The following is a 27,333-nucleotide window of genomic DNA, read 5'->3' as shown; positions in this document are numbered from 1 at the left end:
TGTTCTCTCACACTATGTTCCCCTTATAGGGCTCAGTCTCTGTACTGTGTCCCCTCATCACATTGTGCCTCCTTGGTATGCTGTCCCCCATGCTTCCCTCTCTCTCTTTACTGCACCCCCACACTACCCAGACTCGTATTCCTGTGCCCCCTCCCACTTTTCTCCCCCACACTGTCTCCTCACACTATTGTCCTAAATCGTCTCCTCACATTTTCCTCTCCCCATACTGTTTCCTCATACATCCTCCCTCACTCCTTATACTGTGTCTAGACCCATTACCTCCTCATACTAACCTTCGCTCCCCATAATGTGGTTGCACCCATCTCCCTCGCTCTTCATACTGTCCACAAATTTATCCCCCACCCCACTCAGCATACTGTGCCTGCACCCAACCCCCATCATATTCATCCTTCATACATCCCCCAACTCTCCATACTATGTCTTCACCTATTTCCCTCACTCCCCATACTACCCATAACTGTGTCAGCACCCATCCCCTTACCACCCATACTATGTCCACATCCATCCCCCATACTCTGTCCACATTCATCCCCCTTTCTGCACCCCCTCACTCCCAATACGGTCTGCCCCATTCCCCCTCACTCCCAATATGATGTTAGCAACCATCCCACCTTGCTCCCCAAACTGTGTCCATGCCTATCCCCATTGCTCTTCATACTGTGTCCACACCCATCCCACTTTGCTCCTCATACTATGTCCACATCCATCCCACTTCGTTCCTCATACTGTGTCTGCACCCACCCTGTTTTGCTCATTAGTCAAGAATTTTTATCCTCATACTGCGTCCGCAACATCTGGCTTTACTCCTTATATTATGTCCGCACCCATCGCTCTTAGCTCTCCATACTGTGTCCACACCCATCCCCATATTTCCAATGCTGTGTCTGCACCCATTCCCACCCTCCCAATACAGTGTTTGTACCCATCCTCCTCCTCACTCCACATACTGTGTCTGCAACACCTCTCCTTCCCAATACTGTGTCTGCACCATTTCCCCCCTTCCTCACTCCTAATACGGTGTCTGCACCATCCCTCCTCGCTCACCATTTTATGCCTGCATCCATTCCACCTCTCCCTCCCAATACTGTCTGCACCCATCCTCTTCCCTCGCTCCCCATACTGTATCTGTACCCATCTCTTCACTCCCTCCCCATACTTTGTCCTCAAATCTTCCCCCTCTCCATTATAATAAATCTTCATTTTGCAATAAAAGACTGGACTTCTTCCCATAGAAGGGAGCACAGCTCATCTGAATGAAACAGACGATTGATTTCCTTCACAATTTTGGCGTGCATAATTTGCAAAGGAGATTTTTTTTATAGGATTCAGCCAGCTTCTTAGAACAGATGGCATACCTTAAAGGTTTCCTCTAAGTTTTTTGAGAGGATCATTTTTCCACCTATAAAAGAAGGCAACAATATGGAACCTCGCTATAAATCAATAATTTTTTTAAAGGGCAACAAGGTCCTCAGAAGTGTTCCCTAGACATTCACTGGGCTGACATTATTGGACTTCCCCACAGATTCGAATCGTGGTATAAGGAGAACCTTCCATAATATAGATGCAAATCTTCCACAAACATAAGGCATCATGACTGCCTCCTTCCATTACCTTAAAAATAAGGCCCCCGCAAGATAGCACTTCTTCCTGAACGTGGCTCCTCCCAGCAAAGAAAATGGTGTAATCCACTGAACATGGCACCGCAACTTGACGGGAACCTGTAAGCATAATGTCACACAATGCTTCGGGATTGTAGGCACCAGCCAGGTCCCTAGAACTAGTGGTGCTCTATCACTGTCCCCTGGATTACTCCTGAAGGTGGAGATGGCGGATTCACATGCCTTGCTATGCTTCTATATCAACCCTTATCTGTTCCCTTCACCCACCTAGGGAGGTGGGAAGCTGAATGCTATGGGATAACACTAACCAGACAAATAAGGGAAGATGGACAGGAAGAAAAGAAAATAACAATCATACAAAATTGTTATGATCCGGTGACCTTGGAGCCGCATTAAACTTTCTCTGGAGTAGGTGGAAACTGTACTGACTGCAAATCCTGAACTAACACCGCAACTAGAAGTAGCCGTGGGGTGTGCCTAACAAACCCTAGACACCTCGACACAGCCGGAGGACTAAATACCCCTATAGATGGAAATAGGAATTCTACCTTGCCTCAGAGCAGAACCCCAAAGGATAGGCAGCCCCCCACGAATATTGACTGTGAGTAGGAGAGGAAAGACACACGCAGGTAGAAAACAGGATTTAGCAAAAGAGGCCACTCTAGCTAAATAGGAAAGGATAGGACAGAATACTAAGCGGTCAGTATTAAAACCCTTCCAAAAATATCCACAGCAGATAATACAAAAAATTCCACCATCTAACTAAAGACGTGGAACATATATCTGCAACTCCTGAGAATCCAACAAGACTGAGAAAATACTGACACAATCTAAGCTGGACAAGAAAAAACAAATGAATAGCACTGAATTATCAAGCACACAGCATGTGTGCCACAGAAACAAAAACCAGACACTTATCTTTGCTGATTTGGCAGCAAGGCAGGAGGAACCAGACAGAGGTCCAACACCTCCCAACAACCATGGACAACTGGCAAGGACTAATGAATCCTGCACACCTAAATACCCCAGTCAGAACTGCAATCAGCAGATACACCTGACCAGGACTGCAACCCAGGGACAACTGCATTACCACCTACAACCACCGGAGGGAGCCCAAAAGCAGAATTCACAACACAAAATACACTCATCAAACAACAGAGTGGAAAACAGGGAGCAAAAGGAAAGGAAGGAAAAACCTAGTAGGAGAGGATGAGGATGGGCACACAAAGAACTACAAACAACAATCTCCTGAACAAAACTCCAAACGCCAACTTAAACCATGAACTACACCTCCAACTGTAAATCAGGCAGAAAGAACCAATACTGGCAATTACTACGTTCCAGAGATGAGCATATATAGCAGACAGGAGTGGTGGCAAACACTGAATAGCTGAGACAATCCAGGTAGCAAAGCTCTAGGGGCTTCAACTGAACAGATTAAACCATGTAGGGAAGCAAAAAATCTGCCCTTTTAATAAGATGGTGAAGTACTTCTAACCAATGCATGAGTTAGTAAAACCAAATGCCGCAATCGTCTGGCTCCTCTCTGCTGCAGTATCCCCGTGACACCTAAGGTAGTGATGATGTCTGTTAGGCTACGTGCACACATTGCAGAAAGTCTTGCGGGTTTTTCCAGACTGATTTTGGTAAAACCGCAGCATGTGTGACATTTTTTTCTGCACCATGTGCACTGTAGATTTTGTTTTCCATAGGTTTACATGATACTGTAAACGCAAGGAAAACTGCTGCAAATCTACAGCGGCCAATCCGCTGTGGATCTGCAGCAAAATCCGCAGCGTGTGCATATACCCTTAAAGGGAACCTGTCACCCCCAAAATCGAAGGTGAGCTAAGCCCACCAGCATCAGGGGCTTATCTGCAGCATTCTGGAATGCTGTAGATAAGCCCAAGATGTATCCTAAAAGATGAGAAAAAGAGGTTAGATTATACTGACCAGGGGCGGTCCCGGTCCCAGTCCGATGGGTGTCGCGGTCCGGTCCATCGCCTCCTATCTTCATCAGATGATGTCCTCTTCTTGTCTTTACGCTGCGGCTCCAGGCGCAGGCGTACTTTGTCCGCCCTGTGGAGGGCAGAGCAAAGTACTGCAGTGCGCAGGCACTTGGTCTCTCTGACCTTTCCCGGTGCCTGCGCACTGCAGTACTTTGCTCTGCCCTCAACAGGGTGGACAAAGTACGCCTGTGCCGGAGCCGCAGCATGAAGACAAGAAGAGGACATCATCATAAGATGGGAAGCCCCGGACCGCGATGCCCATCGTACCTGGATCGCCCCTGGGTGAGAATAATCTGACCTCTTTTTCTCATCTTTTAGGATACATCGGGAGCTTATCTACAGCATTCCAGAATGCTGTAGATAAGCCCCTGATGATGGTGGGCTTAGCTCACCTTCGATTTTGAGGGTGACAGGTTCCCTTTAATGGTTTCAGTGTGAATGTGCACATACACATTGCACTTATTTTAACAGCTATGCTGGCTTAGTCTTTTCAGTCTTGCCATAGCTTATTGTACAGGGCACATTTAGAGGAGGGTCCACATCCCTTTGGGTTGTCTATTTAACTTTCCATGGGCAGGTGAAAAACAGTCAGGTCCAGGTTTGGCTCTGCTCTTCCTCTATTTTGAGGCTTACTGACACATAGTGAGTTACTAGCGTTAGGGACTATCTTGATTGTGCATGCCTTGTCGAAGTGTGTTACACCCGGTCCGGACCCTGTACCTTCGCGGGGTCCCCGTCGGGACTCCCACTCTGTGCCGCCTCGGCGCTGTCCTGGCAGGCCCTCTGCTTCCCCTTCCTCCCTTGCCTCCTGGCGTGCAGCCAGCAGGTCCTCAGGCTATGTGCTTAGGTCGCATGCAAGCGCTCGCTCCCGTCTTTTAAAGAGACTGCGCGCATTTTCCAAAAAGTGCTTCTGACCAACGGCGTGTAAATGATCATTATTCTAGCCCCTCCATCATAGGGAGGGTGCTGGAGCAACAAGTATCCTCAGTTGCTATCTTTGGGTTCCTGCTAGCATGTGCTTCTGTTTCTGAAGTTCTCTGCCAGTGCTCCGCTTACACTGTTTGTCTCCACAGACTATCTGCTACCCGTTTCCTGGCTTTCCTGGACGATCTCCAATCTGCCTACTCCAGTTCCGTCCCATCCCACCATTCATTTACTTGAACCTCTGGACAATGTCAGTACCGCTGGAACCAGCTTCTACCTGTACCCCTGGTACCCACCGGTTGCTCTACGTCACCCGCTAACCCTGCTAGTCCATCTGTCCCGCTGGGTCAGCTACCACGAGTCCATGGTCTAACTGGAGGTAGCACCCATGTCCCCCAGGCATCCCATTCTGACCCTGTTCAAGGGGTCTTACACGGGTGTCAGGGACTCACGTAGTCACGCCCCTTTCGGAGACCCCCGGTCCATGGTCCTGAGGTTCCCCTTTATATTACAATAATAAGGAATGTGAACTTCACCATCTGTGCCTCCGTTTCCATTCGTTACACAGTGTGATGGCTTTTACACTCTTATTCAAAATAGTGTCAACTAAACACCCTGCATTTTTACATGTATTGCTATTATTCATTTATTCCAGGGCAGCTATTGTTTTAATTTTAGGTTGTGTCTGTTAATGGCTGCAGTGTGGATGTGCACCTAACCAAGGCACTTATACCATCAGGTATGTTGATTCAGTTTTTTTGGTGATATTTGTTGTGAATTCTGCTCTTGGGCTCCCTCCGGTGGTTGTTGATGGTAATTCAGTTGTTCCTGAGCAGCAGTCTTGGACAGGTGTTTCTGCTAATTGCAATTCTGACTGGGGTATTTAGCTGTGCAGGACTCATTAGTCCTTGCCAGTAGTCAATGCTCCTTTGGAAGTGTTGGTCCTCTGCCTGGCCTCTCCTGCTTGCTGCCAATTCAGCAAAGATAAGTGTTTGGCTTCATTTTTTAGACACACTGCTGTGTGTTTATTTTCTGTGCTGATCTTGTTTCTATTTTTGTTCCTGCTAGACTGTGCCTGATGTTTTTCTCACTCTAGTTGGATTCGCTGGAGACGCAGATATACCCTCCACATCTTTAGTTGGGTGGTGGAGTTTTTGTATTTTTCTGCTGTGGATATTTTGTAGTGTTTTATGCTGACCGCATAGTATCCTGTACTATCCTTTCCTATCTTGGTAGAAGTGGCCTCCTTTGCTTATCCGTTTTCTGTCTGCGTGTGTCTTTTCCTCTCCTACTCACAGTCATTATTTGTGGGGGGCTACCTATCCTTTGGGGGTCTGTTCTGAGGCAAGAGAGTTTTTCTATTTCTATCTTTAGGGATATTTAGTTCTCCGGCTGTGTCGAGGTGTCTAGGTCTGGTTAGGCACACCCCACGGCTACTTCTAGTTGTGGTGATAGGATCAGGGTTTGCGGTCAGTAAAGTTACCACTGCACCAGCGAAGGTCATTTCATGCTGCTCCAAGGCCACCTGTTCATAACAGATATTACTACTGCAAAACACCTGATCTCCCAAAGCACTACGTAACACCTCCAAACAACTTCTGGGTAGAGTCCAAGTGCTGAGAAATACCACTGAATGGGGATCAGAGCGGGACTGGTGCTAAAATCACCTCGTTGGCAAACATAGTCCCACAGGAGCGCAGTCCATAAGCATGGCAAGGATGCATCTGACCTGCAAAGAGCCATCATGGACAATAGGGGAAGAAAGATTCACAGCTCTTCAATCCCAGAGCGTTTGGCTAAACCCGGGATTAATGTCCCAAAAAGATAATTGGTTACACTTACCAGTACTAAGTAAAAAACTTCCTTTATTGGTACACTTAGTTAATACATGCCCGCAGGAAGGTACTCAAAGAGAAAAACTCTGGTTGATGGCCGTTTTGCGCCTCCTGCACTTCAACTGGTCCATCTGCATAGCGTCTCATGGTCTGCACCCAATCATCCAGAGGCATGGTGTAAATCACTGTCAGCTAAACCAGCTAGCCACAGCTGTTACAGCGGTGCCAACTTTTCTTCTGTTACTGCGACTAAGGGCACAGACAGACTGCTGTATTTCTCATGCGAGAATCGCTTTGTAAACCTGTAAACCTTGTACAGGCTGTCGGCTCTCCTGACCTGAGCTTGACAGCTGCATAGTAATCCATCGCTCTGTCTTGCTCAGGTCAGGGAGGTGCCAGATCAATCCGTGCAGTTTGATAAGAGAAATACGGCAGTCTGTCTCTGCCATAACCGTGATTAAGTATGCCAGCCACAAACAACAAGATACAAACAACAACTCCACCTGATACTATTTTGGGGCTGATGAAAAATGTGTGATTTTTTTTAGGCTTGATTCACAGTTATTCTGCGCTCTTCAGTCAGCACTTACCTCAGTGTACCCATCTAATTCCTCCAAAAATGAGATTTCCTGATGGAAACGACAGAACCATTTACTAAAATGAGGAAGATTGCGTAACAGGTACACTATGGTCAACCACACTTTTGTGAGCTAAAAAGACAGGCACCGCCATAATAGAGGCTAGACAAAGTCCAGAGTGTTTTCAGCTATCACACCGTACTAAATGGTTTTGTTGGGTTCAGGGTTTTGGTCAGAATCACATTTCATTTTTTGGGGACAATTTAGAAAGAAAAAAGATAAATGTGAATCAAATCTTATACTGAGATTTTGGGAGGCAGGATGAGCAATAACAGCAGTTCAAGAATTGCTTTCATTGATTTATTTTTTATGCTGTTCGGAGTGTTAAGAAAGCGCTATAGAGTTCGCTCACATCAGCGTTTAAACTTGGTGAGTGCAATGTGAGAAAACCTCGCATTGCACTCGCTACAATGTTAGTCAATTAGGCAGTACTGATCAGTAAAGGTACCGTCACACTAAGCGACGCTGCAGCGATACCGACAACGATCCGGATCGCTGCAGCGTCGCTGTTTGGTCGCTGGAGAGCTGTCACACAGACCACTCTCCAGCGACCAACGATGCCGGTAACCAGGGTAAACATCGGGTTACTAAGCGCAGGGCCGCGCTTAGTAATCCGATGTTTACCCTGGTTATCATCGTTAAAGTAAAAAAACAACCACTACATACTTACCTACCGCTGTCTGTCCCCGGCGCTGTGCTTCTCTGCACTGGCTGTGAGCGCCGGGCAGCCGGAAAGCAGAGCGGTGACGCCACCGCTCTGCTTTCCGGCAGCTGTGCTCACAGCCAGAGCAGAGAAGCACAGCGCCGGGGACAGACAGCGGTAGGTAAGTATGTAGTGGTTTACTTTAACGATGGTAACCAGGGTAAACATCGGGTTACTAAGCGCGGCCCTGCGCTTAGTAACCCGATGTTTACCCTGGTTACCAGCGAAGACATCGCTGAATCGGCGTCACACACGCCGATTCAGCGATGTCAGCGGGAGATCCAGCGACGAAACAAAGTTCTGGACTTTCTGCCCCGACCAGCGACATCACAGCAGGGGCCTGATCGCTGCTGCCTGTCACACTGGACGATATCGCAAGCCAGGACGCTGCAACGTCACGGATCGCTAGCGATATCGTCTAGTGTGACGGTACCTTAAGTTTTTCCTCACCTGGAATTGGGGTGAAGAAAAATTGCAACATGCTGCATATGGCCGAGTAAAACGGCCTAGACTCAGCAATGAAAGTCAATTGGGGCAAGAAAAAAATTACACGGCACACGGACCATCTCATGGGAAACCTGACACTTTAACAGCCGAGTACAGTAAATTCAGAGCATGAACCGTCAGAATAGAATAGATATATAGATAGAATAAAGGGAAAAAATGGTGTGGGATGCTCCATATTTTTCTTAATTGAGGAAAGCTGCCAGCTGATGGCTGATGTTTACAGTCTGGAAAGGGGGTAATAAACATGGAGTTTCCCAAGTTATTAATATCAGTTCACAGCTGTCTACTTAGCCTTTACTGATTATTTAGAAGGGGTGAACCCCCAAAAATGATGCAGCCCCTCCTCCTATATTTAATAACCAACAAAGTATAGGCAAACAGCTGTGGGCTGATAATAATAGCCTAGGAAGGGGGCATGGATATTGGCCCCCTCATCTGCCGCAGAAATAACACATTCGTTAGATGTCAGTGGCCATAAAACAGTTGACATTAACTCCAATACTATTACCTCACTTGCCACCCCACTACGTCGAGTGAGAAGAGCTAAGGCTAAGAGTCAGAATTGGCACATCTAATCGATGCACCATTTGTAGGACAGCTGAGGGCTGATGTTCTTAGTCTGGAAGGGGAGCCAATATCCATGGCACCTTCCTAGGCTATTAATATTCTATATATATATATATATATATATATATATATATATATATATATATATATATATATATATATATATATATATGTGTATATATCTTGTAATGTCACTGCATTGTTACTGTTTTGCTCCTGGTGTTGGAAAAACTTTCTCTTCCTGTATACAGTGCTGTTCACCATTATTGGCACCCCTTCATTTTTTTCATAGACTGTACAATATCTTCAGAAATAAATGTTAATATATCAAAGTTATATCCTCAGGATTTTTTAATTAGTGGTTGAAAATAATACAGCAACACATCATTGTTTTTCAACTTACATGCTGCAATTTCAAAGAAGAAACAGAAAAAAAACAGAATGTGCAGCAATACAGGCACCCCTAATTAATACTTGGTTGCAAACCCTTCAAATGTTTCTTGCAGCTATCTATAAGCTTCTTGCATTTCTCATCTGCTATTTTCTCCTACTCTTTGCAGTTTGTTCTTTTTCCCAATGGCAGATTTCAGCTCATCCCAATGATTTTCAATGGGATTGCGGTGAGGACTCATTACAGGCCATTTTAAAACAGTCATATTTTCTTTTTCAACCATTCCTGTGTACTTTTGGATGTGTGCTTTAAGTCATTGTCTTGCTGGAGCACCCATGATCTTCAATTCAAACCAAGTTTTCTTACACTGGGTAGGAATTTTTGCTGATAATTCTCTGATTTCTTGATTTCTGTGATACGGTCAAGGTCTCCAGTACAAGACGCAGCAAAGCAACCCCACAGCATTATGGATCATCCACCATGCTTAACTGTTGGTAGGGTGTTGTTTTCCTTATAGAATTGCTTTGTATATAAACAAACTGTTGCTTTTCATCTCCAAAGAGCTCTATTTTTGTTTCATCTGTCCACAGAATATTTTCCCAGAAGAATTATGGCTTGTCAAGGTACTCTATTACAAAGATCAGTCATTCTGTTTCATGTACTTTCTTCAGCAATGGTTTCTTCCTTAGACTTTGCCCATAAAGCTCTGCTTGGTTTAGTGTGCGGCATATGGTACTTGTTGAAACCATGACCCCAGACTGTTCCAGGTTGGCCTTCAGGTCTTTGGATGTTTGAAGTGGTGTTTTTTCCACCATTCGCACCAACCTTCGAAGACATGTCTTGTCAGTTTTCCTCTTTCCCCCACGTCCAGGGAGGTTCTTGATGGTTCCATGCTTGGCAAATTTCTTAACAACATGGTGCACTGTTGAAACTGGGATACCAGTCTTATACCCTTTGGAAGTCATGCGTTTGCTAATAATGGCAGTTCAGATGTCCTCAGACAGCTCCATTGTTGTCACCATTGTGACAAAGGAACAGGGACTACCATGTGGCTTTTCAAAAAACTGAAGCCATCATTCATCGGCTTCTTCATGTCACATGGGAACCGACAACTAATCACAAGCGATCCTCATTTGTGATTTACCACAGGCGAGTCAAAATGTGTTTCCACACTAATTAAATGTAAAGGGTGCCAATACCAGTGTCATAGCAAGCTTTAGGTTTTTCTACTTTTCCCTCTCATTGTTTTTGGTTTTAAATTTTCATTTATCATTTGCACTTTTGTATGTAATGTAATTTGTATGTAGTGTAATTGTTTGGAGGCCTTGGACAGGTAAGCATCTTTGCCTGTGTACTGTTTTTTTTGTCAAGAATAGTGGAGGTTTTTTCCGCTTATGGTGTTTTTTTGTTAAGAGTAGGACTGGCAATACGTAAGGACCCTTGGCGTGGGTTGCCATCTTAAATATTGTGGCCATAATACCAACCAATACCTTACATACATCGTTATGTTTTTGGGCACGTCATTTTTTCAGGGTGCAGCTGGGCCCTAGATGGCTCTGTAAACTGTGGCCTCTGTTCACACAGGATGCATTATAGCAATGGCTGGCCCGCTTTATGGCGTCACTAATAGGCCTTGAGCCATATGCTCTGCATTTCTGTGTGAACATGCAACATACAGATCATTTTGCACAGGTGTGCCAGGTGGCCAAATCCTGATGGTAGGCTGGCTGCATTATCGGTATTATTGCACCTGTGCATCTGTCATCCACCATCTTAACTTGGGTCTGCTGCACTTTGGTTAGTGTAATTGTTTGGAGGCCTTGGACAGGTAAGCATCTTTGCCTGTGTACTGGTTTTTTTTGTCAAGAATAGTGGAGGTTTTTTTCTCTTATGGTGTTTTTTTTTTCTCTTTTGTATGTAACTCGAGTGCTCTATACAAAAAAACTGTTTCACATGATTCATTTTTTTCAGAAGATATACCACATTATATGTGTCACGACTCTGTTTGGTGTCCCAGAACCAGGGTCTCCTTCCCTGTCCCTAACACTAGGTCAAGAAAATTGCCAACTGCGCCAAGTGCGTGCAATGACAGTTGGAAGAATACAAAATGAAGTCTACCCATCCATTCAAATGCCAAGAGGTGGACATCCTGGCAAAATATTGGAGTCAACAAATTGGCTCATCACAAGGTTTGTCAATTCTGTCATGACAAACACGGACGTGGAGGTGGCGTGTATGCTTCATAATAGTGATATTACATGCGTCAATGCAAGCATCGCGCAACAAACATTACACAAGCTTGGAATGGCAGCCTGAAAAAATGCTAAGAAGCCTCAACTTCAATATCGTCATAAAAAGTGTTGGCTCGATAATGCAGAAAAGTACAAAAAGTGGACAATAGAAGATTGGAAACAGGTGATTTGGAGCGATGAGATTAAAGTCAATAGACTAGGCTCTGATGGTGCAAATGGGTCTGGAAGAAAAAAAAGGGAAAAGGGGCTAATGGATCTAGAAGTTGAAAGAACTGTCAAGTTCAGTGGCGGAAGCCTGATGATATGGGGTTGTTTTACAGCTAAAAGGCGTGGATATTTGACCAGGATCAATGGTGTTTTCATTTTTGAGCTATATTTGAATATCCTACAAGATGGAGCTACTTCGTACACTTGAGTACTATGGGTACAAAAAGAAAAACATAGTGTTCCAGCATGACGACTCGAAGCGTATGTTGAGATTGGCAAAGAAATGGTTCAATGACAGTGAGGTAGAAATGATATACTGGTCCCCACAGTTCCCCATCCTCAACCCAATCGAACATTTGTGGTTAGAGTTAAAGAAAAAACTGCATACATACCCAAGTGAGTCGACCAGTATGCACTAACTTTGGAAACATGTAGAAGAGATTGGGAACATATTTCGGTCAAGACATGATTGAATATGATCGAGAGCATGCCCAGAAGGATGAAGGAGTGTTAAAAGCCAAAAGGAAGATTTACAAAATAATAAAAATGTAAATTTAGATTTTTAGGAGCAAAAGAGTAACAATGTAGTGACATGACAAGAATCTGCATAACTAATCATGTGCAAAATAGTTGTATGTCAAATTTATGTATCAGATAGCCAATATGCTTGTCTATAAAATGATGGTAGTCTCACGATCGAAGCAGTAATGAATAGTGAGATATGGAGCCTGAAAGTCAAAATTCGAAACATTGTTACCCTTTTGCACAGCAGTGTATATAGGCGCAGGCAGATAGATGATCACATGGGTTCACGTATAAACCCGGAAAGGGAGCACAAAAGGGTTTTTCGAAAATGAGTTGAGGGAAGCAAAGCACGGATTCAGGACAGGTCTGCTGGACTACTGCCCCTCTAAGGACCACTCCCAGATGAGTCCATAATGGAAGAAAGCGGATGCTTAACATGAAATTTTCTGAGCAACATTGGAGCATTTAGGTCCTTCTTTTGTTCCCAACATCTCTCCTCAGGACTGTATGACTTCCAGTCAATCAACTAGAGGAGATTACTGCGAACCTGCTTACAGTCCAGAAATTTATCGATCCTATACTTCGTCTCAGGGCTCATACTCATTTGCGACAAAAACGGACAAGTGCAATCCGATAAAAAAAAAAAAAAAAAAAAAATTGGATTGCACTCTGACTAATGTTATTCAATGGGTTACATCTCATCTGCGATTTTTTTTCTCAGCTGAAATCGGACTGAGAAAAAAATTGCAGCATGCTGCAGTTTGCTGCGTATCTTGGATGAGACTCGCCAATGCAAGTCAATGGGTGCGAGAAAAAAATTGCACGACAGCCAGATCATCCATATGCCTCCGATTTTTTACAGATACCTTACCATTCTGTGTCATAGAACACTGTAAATGGCCCTGTAAATGATTGTAGAAAAATAGTAGCAGAGAAAAAAAACACATTGCATACGCATGTCATACGGATGCTATGTGAGAAAAATCGCTTTGTACTCGCATGACACTTGCGGATGTTTTTTGTAGAAAGCCATACCTTATCTCCAGGAGCGATCAGTGGAACCAGTTGGCGATGTCTGTCAGCACTCTTCTTAGCTCTTGCTACAGCTGCAGATAAATTAGCTTGCACCTGAGTACAGATGTTATGGATGTCCTGATAGACGCGGTTCACAGAACGAAGTAGGCTTTTCGTCAGAATTGGAAGAGGGAGATGAGGTTCTCAGCTGAACACTGTAACAAATGGAGGTTTCTCAAAAGACTCTGAAACAGAATTGTTCTGCGCGAATTTAGCCCAAGGAAGCAGGTCTGGCCAGTTATCTTGGTGGAAGTCGGAGAATATTTATAAATTCTGTTCCATGGACTGCATCATTTTTTCAGTATGTCCATTACTTTGAGGAAGATAGACTGAGCAGATGTGATGGAAATATATATATATATCATGTAGATCTCACTTGCATGTATACTCCATTATAATCATATATACTCATATAAACGCAAATATATCAATATACTCAGATAGTTTATAATCAATTGCTCAACTTGACCACATGAGCTAGGCTAGATGGTTCCTCGGTACTTTCCAGACACCCAAAAAACGGAACTTAGGCCAGATGTCTTGAATATCTAAGAATTAGCAGGATAAATGTGACAGCTACATTTTAGTTGCTTAATCAGCATTCATATGTGCATTAATCACATATTCCATATATATTTAGATAACCAATAACAAAGGAGCTACACAATATGGTAATTAACTAACCACTCCCTTTCTATATGCAATTATAAATCCATGTATGTACAATAAATCATCAGTTTTGGTGGAATGTTATTGTCACAATGGTGTACAGTCCATTCTTGATGAGCGCTCAAAATACTCAGTCTTATTGGGAACGGCCGCAGCACACACAGGGATAGATTTATCCAAACCAAATTTCCATAACACAGAAATCCAGGGAAATGTTTAAGCTCTTGCAGAGCACCCTCCAGATCCAGGAAACAAATTGCACACCAAGGGTAGAGATGATACAAGCTGGAAAACCATGGAACCGGAAAATGTCTTTAAAAACTTTGCACCCAACTGTGGAACAGACACAAAATGAGGCATTTTGGAGAATTGGTCCACTTCATCCTTTATAGTGGTGAACCCCTGCGCCTCATGAAGATCAGTAACACAGTCCAGAGAGATCTCAGCCCAAGGTTTTTGTGGAATTAGAAAAAAATTTAGACCGAGTAGTGCTTGATGAGAGGGTTTGAACTGACCAAACTGAGGACTGGATGCTACGAACTCATTGATGTCTTGTCTCAATTTGGGCAACCAATAAAAGTGAGAGAGAAGTTCAGCAGTACCTTCAGCTACCGGTTGACCAAAGGGATGAATGAGCCCATGATAAGACATTCCAGCGGAGTGCCTTTGAAACCAAGGAAAATCTCATAGGTGGTTAACTGGAAGAAGAACAGCAATACTTTCAGGTTATTATTATTATTATTATTTATTATTATAGCGCCATTTATTCCATGGCGCTTTACATGTGAGGAGGGGTATACATAATAAACAAGGTTGAATTATATATGAAGGCAGATCATCAGCAACATTAGATGGAGCAGAGGATCTGGATACAGCGTCAGTTCTGCTTTTTTTCCTCGGCTGGGAGATAGGGTGAGGATGAAATCAAATCATGAGAAAAAGAGCAACCATCAAGCTTGATGCGGATTCAGCCTATGAGCAGACTGAAGATACTCCAGGTTTTTGTGGTCAGTATAGTCACTGGGAACTTAGCTCTATCAAGATGTCGTCGCCATTACTCAATTCCCAAGAGTCAATGCCTAAAAGTTCATGGTCACAAATGGAATAATTCCGCTCTGCAGGAGAAAATTTCCTGGAGAGAAAACCACAGAGATGATTTCTTGTTCTACAAGAATTTTGCAAGAGAACTGTTCTTACATCATTAGCAGAGGCATCACCTTCAAGAAAGTGTTCACATAAGGATGGTGCAGGACTGGTGCAGTAAAAAAAAAAAACAATACTTGAGTTCTTAAAAGGCTTGAACGGATGATTCTGAACAGTTCTAGGAAATAGAGCCTTTGCAAGTTAGGGCCTTCTGCAGGGCAACAACTTGATAATAATTTTGTAATAATCTGAGGGATGCAAAGCCCAGACAGAGTTTGATCCAAATAACAATGGCCGTGCCATCCCAGCTGTAGAAGCACAGGCACCGATAGAAAACCATGAAGAAACATTGGCAGAGAGATACCTGCTTAGATTGGGATCACACGGCCACCAATTATCTCATGTGAGAGAATCGGGTCGATTATGACATCATTCTGAGCGGGTCACCTTAGCGTGATCTGATTCTCTTGCATGTGAGAATCGCAGCACAGGTGAGAAGATGGAAAACTTGTCTGTGTCTGCAGATGTCCAACTGCACTGGTATAATATCAGAGTGCAGTGCGATGTTTCACACGCACCCACAGACTTGAATGGGTACGCGTGATCCGATCAGGTGCACTGGTAGCATGTTGCAATTGTTTTCTCATGCCATATCAATCCAGGACCTGTTGAAGAGCAGACAGGCACGAAAACGTCCGGCACACGTGCTACTCACTCTCCCTTGCCACTAGTTTTTAACCTGATGTTTGAATAAAGCTTTGAATCTTTTAACAGGATCGGGGAATGTCACCTTTTATTATTTTTTCTACAATTTATGGACTTATCCTGGGTGAGCACACAATTCCTATTGCTTGGCGAACAACTCCACATTTGGCATACACAGAACCGCATTTTCCCTTGGTGCTGGCTCTTTTCCCTCTTTTTTAGGCTATGTGCACACGTTGCGGATTCTCTGCGGATCCGCAGCGTTTTTTTGCAGTGCAGAAACCTCAATTGATTTACAGTACAATGTAAATCAATGAGAAAAAAAAATGCTGTGCACACTTTGCGGAAAATCCGCTGCGGAAACGCTGCGGTTTAGGCTGTGTTCACACGTTCCGGTTTTTTCGCGGTTTTTCCCTATAAAAACGCTATAAAACCGCAAAAAAAACGTATACAAGAAGCATCCCATCATTTAGAATGAATTCCGCATGTTTTGTGCACATGATGCGTTTTTTTCCGCATAAAAAACGCATCGGCACAAAATCCGGACATGCTCATTCTTTTTGCGGTTTTTATGCGGATTTCCCACTACAAAATGCATTGGGAAGTGTCCGGAAAAAAAGGCGGAAAAAACGCGTCAAAAAACGCATGCGGATTTCTTCCGGATTTCATGCAGAAAATGTCCGGTTTTTCACAGGAATTTTCTGCATGAATTCCTGAACGTGTGCACTTAGCCTTAAAAGAAGTAGCATGTCACTTCTTTTTTGTGAATCTGCCGCGTTTTTGTACCCATTCCATTATAGAAAACCGCAGGGGTAAAAAGCGCAGCAAATCTGCAAGAAAACCGCAGCAAAAAAGCACAAAAAACGCTGCGGAACCGCACAAAAAATCGCGACAAATCCGCAGGTGCGTTTTCTGACCAGGAGGGGCAGGTCAGAAAAAAAGTAGATAACTCATTTATGCCCTACAAATTGTGGCTACGTCAGCATACCTCAGTTATGGCCTTTTGCAGGACTGACCTCATGTTATGCAGAACTCCAATGTGTGAGGTAACATGGGGATGTAAAAATAGGGCTGACATAAAGACAGACTATTGCTGCGTTCGCCGGGAGTTGTAGTTTTACCACAAAGGCGTTTCCCTCTACAGACGCCTCTACCGCAAGCCTACAGAAACTACATGTCCCAGGACGCATTGCGGCGTTACCTGTCCGTCTACCGTCTCCTCAGCCGCCGCCCAGAAGCCTGCACGCTCCTCTCAGAAGCGGCGGAGCCGGCGGCTGTCCTTTTTCAGCAGCTGACATCAGCTGTGGGCTAGAGAGGGCGGGAGAGAGGGACTGACGCCACCGGGCGGCTCCACACACGATAGGAGGGGGCGGTCCCGGAGCACGCACTGTCAGCGGGGAGTAACCGGCTAGTGGAGAGACCGTTATTCAGCAGTAGCAGAGGACACGACGAGCAGCAGAGCGTGCTAGTAGAATATCTAGGCAGCACTAGGAAGGGCGTAGCTCCCGGCGCCACATACACCGCTAAGCAGCAACCGAGCCCTTCCCGCCGCACCGCTCCATACAAGATGGTGGACCGCGAGCAGCTGGTGCAGAAAGCCCGACTGGCCGAACAAGCCGAGAGATACGACGATATGGCGGCTGCCATGAAAGCGGTGAGTGAGGGAGCGCTGTATGAATGGCTGCACACGTGCACCCGTCTCCCGCCACACTGCGGCACCAGCAGCTGACACCGGGCGGCCGGTTACTCCGCATCGCCGCAGACCTGCCGGCTACCTCCCCGGGGGCATGTGGGCAGCTGTGAGGCGTGACCGGGGACAGGAGCTGCCATAGACGCCCCAGTACCTGGCACTGCCAGTCCTCGCCCATCACATCCACTGGCTCTCCTTTCTGAGCAGTGGTGGGAGGCAGTGCCAGCCTTTCCAGAAGATTCTGCATTTGTCATATTGCAGAGGAGAGGCTGGACTGTCTGGAGGAGGGAGGGGGATCGGGAACAAGCAATTGTTTAAATGGATTTCATGGCGCTGCTCTGGTTTGTGGGTGCAATATTCTTAGTAGGGGAGCACCTATTTTTTTCTATAGACCATTCAGTGTTGCTGCCCTCACACATGGCACCATCCTGATGGAAAGGTTCTGTATTGTCCACTTAAGCTGAAGACTTCATGATAAAGTCTCCTTCCAGATCCGATGCCATGTAACGGAGCAGCTGGCACCCATGCACCTCTGTAACTGCCGCTTCTGTATGTGGATGGCATGCATGCAGGCAGAAGTATGTCCTTCTCTGCCCTCGCGCACTGACATTTGTTACCTCACTTATCTCCATAGCAACCAGTGATGTCATTTGGAGACTAAATCTGCATTGCACCCAGGTGGTTGGTACCAGACAGCATGTATGGCCGCTATCCAAGGCATTGCAATGATGAAATCCATGTCAGCTGCCAACAGTAGCATGATCTTAAATGATTATCTGCTTCATTGACAGATCAGGTAGACATCTTCCAGAGTGACGTACGCTTCCTGCTCTCCCGTGCCCCCCTGTCAAGTGGAGCTTGTAATATAGGATATGGATTAATAATGAATATATAATATATTTTATATTTTTATGTTGGAATTTTTTTGGAGGAAGCCCTTTTGGAAGTGAGAGACATGCTACAGTAGCAACAATGCGGATATTGCAGTGATCAGATTTATCATAGATCTACAAAGCTGCATGTAACCAGCTTTTGATTGGCAGTTAATGTTTTCCAATTTTATCTTGAAATTACAATTCCCCTTTTTTTAGTTAGGAGAGATACATTAGAGTTAACGATAATGTAATTTATTAGTAGTGCTCTTTTGGAAGCCAATTGATTAGAAAAATCTAAAGAGTGGCTTTTTCTGCTGTTGGCTGTAAAATAAAGTTCACATACGCAGAACTAGGCTTAAAGGGAACCTGTCACCCCGAAAATCGCGGGTGAGGTAAGCCCACCGGCATCAGGGGCTTATCTACAGCATTCTGTAATGCTGTAGATAAGCCCCCGATGTTACCTGAAAAAGGAGAAAAAGACGTTAGATTATACTCACCCAGGGGCGGTCCCGCTGCTGGTCAGGTCAGATGGGCGTCTGCGGTCCGCTGCGGCGCCTCCTATCTTCTTTCCATGACGTCCTCTTCTGATCTTCAGCCACGGCTCCAGCGCAGGCGTACTTTGCTCTGCCCTGTTGAGGGCAGAGGATAGTACTGCAGTGCGCAGGCGCCGGAAAGGTCAGAGGCCCGGCGCCTGCGCACTGCAGTACTTTGTCTGCCCTCAACAGGGCAGAGCAAAGTACGCCTGCGCCGGAGCTGAAGATCAGAAGAGGACGTCATGGAAAGAAGATAGGAGGCGCCGCAGCGGACCGGAGACGCCCATCTGACCTGACCAGCAGCGGGACCGCCCCTGGGTGAGTATAATCTAATGTCTTTTTCTCCTTTTTCAGCTAACATCGGGGGCTTATCTACAGCATTACAGAATGCTGTAGATAAGCCCCTGATGCCGGTGGGCTTACCTCACCCGCGATTTTCGGGGTGACAGGTTCCATTTAATACGTGGCGCTTCCCACATCAATACATAAACCAATCCGAATAAACGGGAGCAAATGCCAATATAATATTTCAACACTTTATTATAGATAATATTTAATAACAAAAGTACAATTAAATTAAAAATGAAGATACAACTGCACAATACAGCAGCTTTCCTAGGTAGCACACCCCTTGTGTATACTGTCATCATAAGTTAACGCCCATTTGGCTAAGTACCACATATATACTTGAAACTCCTACTTGTATATAAAATAATTGGTTAATATAATGTCCCAGTGTGCATGTCACTTGTGTCCTAGGTGGCTTATCTTAGGCCTAAAAACACTCTATGGGTGCATTTCCAGAAGGTTGGTATGGTCATCAAAGAGCTATAAAGTGAGCTATATGTGTAAAGCTGACAATATACCCAAATGGTTACTGATAGATTATTACCACAAAATAAAGTGCATAGTGCTAGTATGTGATCTGTCACAAATCATATATCAAGTATAGCAGGGTAACACAACTCCCATATAATTATGACGTGGCAGTCCCAAAATAGTAACAGACTATAGATAAAGTGTAATGTGCTCAAAGTTAAGGCAAATGCCAAAGTATAGTCACAATGTGACACACACAGACAAAGCATACATTCAGTAATGCTGGAGCAAGCGTCTCCGGTATAGCAATAGCAGCAATCATATATGACATAAGTCTAAATAAGTAAAGGATGGAAGGGTATACGACCTAGTATGGCGGCGTGGGTCCCCCGACGCGCGTTTCGCGTTCTGCTTCTTCCTGGGGGTTTCTTACCGATAAGAAACCCCCAGGAAGAAGCAGAACGCCGCCATACTAGGTCGTATACCCTTACATCCTTTACTTTAGACTGATGTATTTAGACTGATGTTATATATGGTTGCTGCTATTGCTATACCGGAGACGCTTGCTCCAGCATTACTGAATGTATGCTTTGTGTGTGTCACACAGTTTCCTCACGTACCGGAGCCACTGACACACGTAAACACATTAAAATCAATGCATCTTTTTAGATGTCATTGCTTTTTTGCGGACCGTGTCTCCGTGTGCCAAACACGGAGACATGTCAGTGTTCGTGAGAGCGCACGGATTACACGGACCCATTAAAGTCAATGGGGCCGTGTAAAACACGTACCGCACACGGACTTTGTCCGTGTGCCGTGCAGGAGACAGCGCTACATTAAGCGCTGTCCCCCCCACTGGTGCTGAAGCCCCATTCATCTTCCCTGCAGCAGCGTTTGCTGTAGAGAAGATATGAATATTAATGTATAAAATCAATATCCAGGTCCCCACCCCCTGTGCAACTTCCCCGCTGTGATTAAAATACTCACCTAGCTTCCGGATCCCTCGCAGCGTCCTCTCCTGGCCGCACCTTGTACTGTATGAGCGGTCACGTGGGGCCGCCGATTACAATCATGAATATGCTGCTCCACCTCCCAAAAGGGTGGAGCCGCATATTCATTACTGTAAATTAGCAGCCCCACGTGACCGCTCATACAGTACAAGGTGCGGCCAGGAGAGGACGCTGCGAGGCATCCGGAAGCTAGGTGAGTATTTTAATCACAGCTGGGAAGGCACACAGGGGGTGGGGACCTGGATATTGATTTTACACACTAATATTCATATCTTCTCTACAGCAAACGCTGCTGCAGGGAAGATGAATGGGGCTTCAGCACGATGCCGGGGACAGCGCTAAACTTTAGCGCTGTCTCCGGCACGGTGCGTGTGGTACCCAGTGGGCACACGTGTGACACAGAAACGCATCGGCACACGGACACAGATAATTCCGGTACCGATTTTTCCGGTACCGGAAATATCTGGACGTGTGAGACTGCCCTTAGACAGTGGGAAATCGGCGAAAAAACCGCAAAATTAATGAACAGGTTCATTATTTTTCCGCAATGCGTTTTTCATGCGGAAAAACGCACATCATATGCACAGAAATTGCGGATTCCATTATAAATGATGGGATGCTTAATGTATGCAGATTATTTGCGATTTTATACCGCAAATAATCTGCAACATGTGCACATAGCCTTACACATATAGCTCTCTTTATAGCTCTTTGATGACCATATAAACCTTCTGGAAATGCACCCATAGTGTTTTTAGGCCTAAGATAAGCCACATAGGACACAAGTGACATACACACTGGGGCATTATATTAACCAATTATTTTATATACAAGTAGGAGTTTCAAGTATATATGTGGTACTTAGCCAAATGGGCGTTAACTTATGACAGTTAGGATACACAAGGGGTGTGCTACCTAGGAAAGCGGCTGTATTGTGCAGTTGTATCTTCATATATAATTGTACTTTTGTTATTAAATATTATCTATAATAGTGTTGAAATTTTATATTGGCATTTGCTCCCGTTTATTCGGATTGGTTTATGGCTGTAAAATAATCCTGCAAATTGAAAAATATTAAGGCCTATGGGTTGCATACTTGTACAGCCTATCGTATAGGTGACACATGCAGTATCCATGTTTTTGTGACTTGCATGACTCGCCTACTTCTACCAGTGCCTGTGCAGCGTTTTCCTACTTGCAGACTAGTCTTGGAGACATAACTCCTACTTACATGGACAATATAACACTTTTGCATCTGAAAATAACCCATCTTTACTATTGTTTTTGCACCAGAAATCTGGCGTAATTGCATATAATTACATTGCGCAACAAATTTCAGGGAAGTTCTTGTCCCCCGAGAAAATGTTATTGTATCTTATAGATTTTGATATGCTGGACACCAATATGTGCTCAAAAAGTCTATCACGTAAGGATTTTAACCCCTTCATAACCGGAGCTTGTTTTCGTTTCTTGCTCCCCTCCTTCTCAGAGCCATAACTTTTTTTTTTTTTTTCCGTCAATATGGCAGTGTGCGCTTAATTTTTGCGGGACGAGCGGACGTTTTTAATGATACCACTTTTGTACAAATACGATCTTTTGATTGGCCGTTGTTGCATTTTAATGCAATATCGAGGTGACAAAAAAATCTTAATTCTGGCGTTTTGATTTTATCGCTACGCTGTTTAGCGATCATGTTAATTTTTTTTTATTGATCTGGCAATTCTGAACGCGGTGATGCCAAATATGTGTAGGTTTCAATTTTTTTGTTTTATTTTGATTGGGCCGATAGGGAGGTGATTTGAACTTTTATGGGTTTTTTAATTTTTTAACACTATTTTTTTTTTTTTTTTTTTTACTTTTGGCATGCTTCAATAGCCTCAATAGGAGGCTAGAAGCTGCCATAGCGCAATCACCTCTGCTACATAGAGATGATGCTCAGATCGCCTCTATGCAGCAGAATTACAGGCTTGCTCTGAGCGCCGACCACAGGGTGGCGCTCATAGCAATCTGCCATCAACAACCGTAGAAGTCTCGAGGAGACCTCTGGTTGTGATGGAATTGCAGCGATGACCCCCCCCCCCCCCCCCCCAATCATGTGACGGGGGGTCGTCGCTGCGCGTACTTCCGGACCGGCGTCCGAAAGTGCATTTAAATGTCCACTGTCAATTTGACAGCGGCATTTAACTACTTAATAGGCGCGGGCGCATCGCAATTCTGCTTGCGTCTATTGCTGGCACATGTCAGCTGTTAACCCCTTCATGACCCAGCCTATTTTGACCTTGGGCTACTTCCACACTTCTGTTTTTTTGAATCAGTCACAAAGCGTCGGTGCGTCGTATCAACGGATGTGTCAAAAATAGTGAAAAATGGATGCAACGCATCCTGTATTTCGAGGTATCCGCTAGACTGTTCCGTCAAAAAACTGGATCCGTTGCATCCGGTTTGTCTGTTTTTACCATCCGTTTCATCCGTTTTTTTGACGGATCCGTTTTCCATGCCTAAAAATGGGAGTCTCCCAAATGTGATTGGCTACTGGAAAATAGGGAAACCAATATATTGACTGGCTGGCTGTCTTCAAGGGAACCTGTCACCCCGTTTTTTGAGATTGAGATATAAATACTGTTAAATAGGGCCTGCGCTGTGCGTTACTATAGTGTATGTAGTGTACCCCGATTCCCCACCTATGCTGAGAAATACATTACCAAAGTCGCCGTTTTCGCCTGTCAATCAGGCTGGTCAGGTCGGGTGGGCGTGGTGACATCGCTCTTTTCTTCCCCAGCTTTCCGTTGGTGGCGTAGTGGTGTGCGCATGTCCAGAGTTCCGAATCCCCTGCGCGCACGTGAAGCAAAAGCGTGCGTTCTGCGCTATTGCCCCTGTCATCGGTGGGGGTGGCCATCTTCCTGGGAGTTTGCATCTCGGCTTTGGGAAAATGGCCGCCGCGATCTCTAATGCGCACGCGCGGCATCCCGCGGCCATTTTCCTGAAGCCCCATGCAGCAGAGCACTCGATCTGCGCACGCGCGGCCCCAGGAAGATGGCCGCCCCCACCGATGACAGGGGCAATAGCGCAGAACGCACGCTTTTGCTTCACGTGCGCGCAGGGGATTCGGAACTCTGGACATGCGCACACCACTACGCCACCAACGGAAAGCTGGGGAAGAAAAGAGCGATGTCACCACGCCCACCCGACCTGACCAGCCTGATTGACAGGCGAAAACGGCGACTTTGGTAATGTATTTCTCAGCATAGGTGGGGAATCGGGGTACACTACATACACTATAGTAACGCACAGCGCAGGCCCTATTTAACAGTATTTATATCTCAAAAAACGGGGTGACAGGTTCCCTTTCAGGCTGGCAGGAGTCCTGCTGGCACATTTGTGGGTGACGCCCCAGGCCAGGTTTATATAGATTTGGGGCCTGTCTGGCCAATTAACTTCAAATTCCTGATTCTGAGCATGCTCGGTGTAAAAAAAAAAAAACGGATTCCAGCGCTGGATTCAGTCATACGATGTGTCATAACGGATCCTGCGTCCATAGGCTTCCATTCTAGTCAACGACGCATGCCGCAGGATCCGTCGCGACACATTTTCCTGACGCAGGCAAAAAACAATACATTGAACGTTTTTTTTCCAGACGACGGTCCGCCAAAACACGACGGTCCGTTGCACGACGGATGCAACGTGTGGCGATCCGTCGCTAATACAAGTCTATGGGGAAAAAACGGATCCTGCGGATACACTTGCTGGATCTGTTTTTTTTCCCAAAACGACGCATTGCAACGGATCTGAAAAGACGGAAGTGTGAAAGAGGCCTAAATGACCTTGCCATTTTTTGCAATTCTGACCAGTGTCCCTTTGAGGTAATAACTCAGGAACGCTTCAACGGATCCTAGTGATTCTGAGGTTTTTTTTCGTGACATATTGGGCTTCATGTTAGTGGTAAATTTAGGTCGATAATTTATGCGTTTATTTGTGAAAAAATAGGTAATTTGGTGAAAATTTTGAAAATTTCACATTTTTCAAATTTTGAATTTTTATTCTGTTAAACCAGAGAGTTATGTGACACAAAATGGTTAATAAATAACATTTCCCACATGTCTACTTTACATCACCACAATTTTGGAAACATATTTTTTTTTTTTTTTTTGCTAGGAAGTTATAAGGGTTAAAATTTGACCAGCAATTTCTCATTTTTACAACAAAATTTACAAAACCATTTTTTTAGGGACCACCTCACATTTAAAGTCAGTTTGAGGGGTCTGTATGGCTGAAAATACCCAAAAGTGACACCATTCCAGGGTGGATAAAAATCAATGTTTTAAAAAAAAAAAAATCTGTTTTTTTTTTTTTTATTTAAATCGGATTTTTTTCAATAAACTGCTTTTTGAGGAAAATATTTTACCATCCAAAGGTTCTTCCATCATGAGATAAAGCTGAGTTGTTTAACTCAGTAGAATAAAGGCTGTATATGTGTAACATTCACAATACCATGCTCTTCCAGAGGTTTCTGTAGGATTAGTGGGCAGTTTCTCTACTATATTATCACAGACGCTCGCTTTACTTACGCAGTTCTCAAAACTGAATTTGACTCCGCAGAGGTCCCAGCCTCTTCTTCACGGCAAAAATGTTACAACACGAACAGAGTTGAGAAAAAGACCTTAATCCTATTGTTCTACAAACCTAGGAATACAAAATCAACCCCTTCAGTGCCAAGTCCAAGAAGTTAGACAATATGTTTCTGATTGTTTAGAGTGGAATAGATCTGCACAACACAAGAAGAATGTGAATCCAAGTGTGAGGAGGAGGAAGGGCAAGCAGACAAGAAAATGAAAGTGAAACTTTGAGCACAATACTGCAGCATAGCCACAGACAGACAAGTCTGGATCTGTTTGTGTGTACGATCTGAGGTTTATTACATTCTTTCCTTATATTGGCAGCAGGCCGTAAAAGAGACCCAGTTTGGGAATATTTTAATGAAGCTCCTTCGCCTATCGGTAAGGCAGGCATGCGTGCAAAATGCAAACGATGCAACAAAGAGATGCAAGGCCTGGTAGCGCGAATGAGGCAACATCATGAGAAGTGCGGTGATGAAGATGAGTCATCTTCTCATGATGTTGCCTCATTCGCGCCACCAGGCCTTGCATCTCTTTGTTGCATCGTTTGCATTTTGCACGCATGCCTGCCTTACCGATAGGCGAAGGAGCTTCATTAAAATATTCCCAAACTGGGTCTCTTTTACGGCCTGCTGCCATTATAAGGAAAGAATGTAATAAACCTCAGATCGTACACACAAACAGATCCAGACTTGTCTGTCTGTGGCTATGCTGCAGTATTGTGCTCAAAGTTTCACTTTCATTTTCTTGTCTGCTTGCCCTTCCTCCTCCTCCTCACACTTGGATTCACATTCTTCTTGTGTTGTGCAGATCTATTCCACTCTAAACAATCAGAAACATATTGTCTAACTTCTTGGACTTGGCACTGAAGGGGTTGATTCTGTATTCATAGGTTTGTAGAACAATAGGATTAAGGTCTTTTTCTCAACTCTGTTCATGTTGTAACATTTTTGCCGTGAAGAAGAGGCTGGGACCTCGGCGGAGTCAAATTCAGTTAGGTAGAAACTTTGATTTAAATCACTGATTTAAATCAAGCCTTACTGACTAGTGATTTAAATTGTGATTTAAATCAGTTAGATTTAAATCAAATCCACCCTGCACCATTCTAAAAACTGCACCCTTCAAGGTACTCAAAACCACATTCAAGAAGTTTATTAACCCTCCGTCACATACAATATTCGGACTAACGAGTTCACATACAATGTGCCTGTCAGGCGCCTGCTGGAAAAATACCTATAATATCTAATGTTTGCAATTTCAGTGCTCTAAAAGTGATCAGTGACCTTCATAGGGATGTAATAAAAGAGACTACACATAATCAGTTGCAAAAAAAACATTTACTTAACATAAAACTAATAACTATGAAATACAAACTTTTCAAAACTCCCGCCAAATAGTCCCCAGTTCGACTCTCTCAAAAAAATGTACAAAGAAAATTTTTGAACACAAACTTAATTTTAAGGTACCTTAAGTACTATTAAAAACATATTCAATCAGAAGTAGATGCTGAGGTTTCCCCAGAAAAGTCACACTTGCAGAGCAAATAGCAAGAATTACACACCATTTTTGCATGTGTCAGGCAAATTGCTTTATGACATTTGAGACATTCATAATTTGAAAGCCTACTGGTTCCGCTTTCCGTTTGGCAGGTGGTGCATCTCCTTCTTTTGTGAGGTGGTGCAGATGGTGACTTTTCACCATCATCTTCTGGGCGGAACCTTTTGAGCTGAACTTGAAGGCGAGAGGGGATACCGATTGTTTTCACGCTTCTCCTGCGTAGCTCTCCAAGTACTAGTTCATGGGCCAATTTTTTCAGATACAATCGTCTACGGAGTGGTTTAAGCTTGTTTTCAAGATAAATTACTTGTGAATTTATACCACCCAAATTCAACATAGCAAAAAATATGACCATTGGCCAGCGTTTGATGTTTCTGCTGACGTTGAAAGTGGAGCACATCTGATCTGCTGTATCCACACCCCCTTTGGTGGCATTGTAAAATGTAA

At 44.4% G+C, this 27,333-nt stretch overlaps 1 protein-coding gene across 1 annotated transcript in view; it reads left to right on the top strand.

The window, feature by feature from the left end:
* Positions 1–17,001: 17,001 nt before the first annotated feature.
* The window catches only part of YWHAG (tyrosine 3-monooxygenase/tryptophan 5-monooxygenase activation protein gamma), an 89,642-nt gene continuing 79,310 nt past the window's right edge, over positions 17,002–27,333 (top strand). Inside the window, exon 1 of the mRNA XM_069757293.1 lies at positions 17,002–17,443. Within this exon, the coding sequence (XP_069613394.1) occupies positions 17,357–17,443 (87 nt within the window). The 5' untranslated portion in view covers positions 17,002–17,356. The remainder of the gene's footprint in view (positions 17,444–27,333) is intronic.

The sequence above is a fragment of the Ranitomeya imitator genome, chromosome 3 (assembly GCF_032444005.1).
Source record: "Ranitomeya imitator isolate aRanImi1 chromosome 3, aRanImi1.pri, whole genome shotgun sequence".
Lineage (NCBI taxonomy): Eukaryota > Metazoa > Chordata > Amphibia > Anura > Dendrobatidae > Ranitomeya > Ranitomeya imitator.
This window is presented reverse-complemented; position numbering and strand designations above follow the sequence as displayed.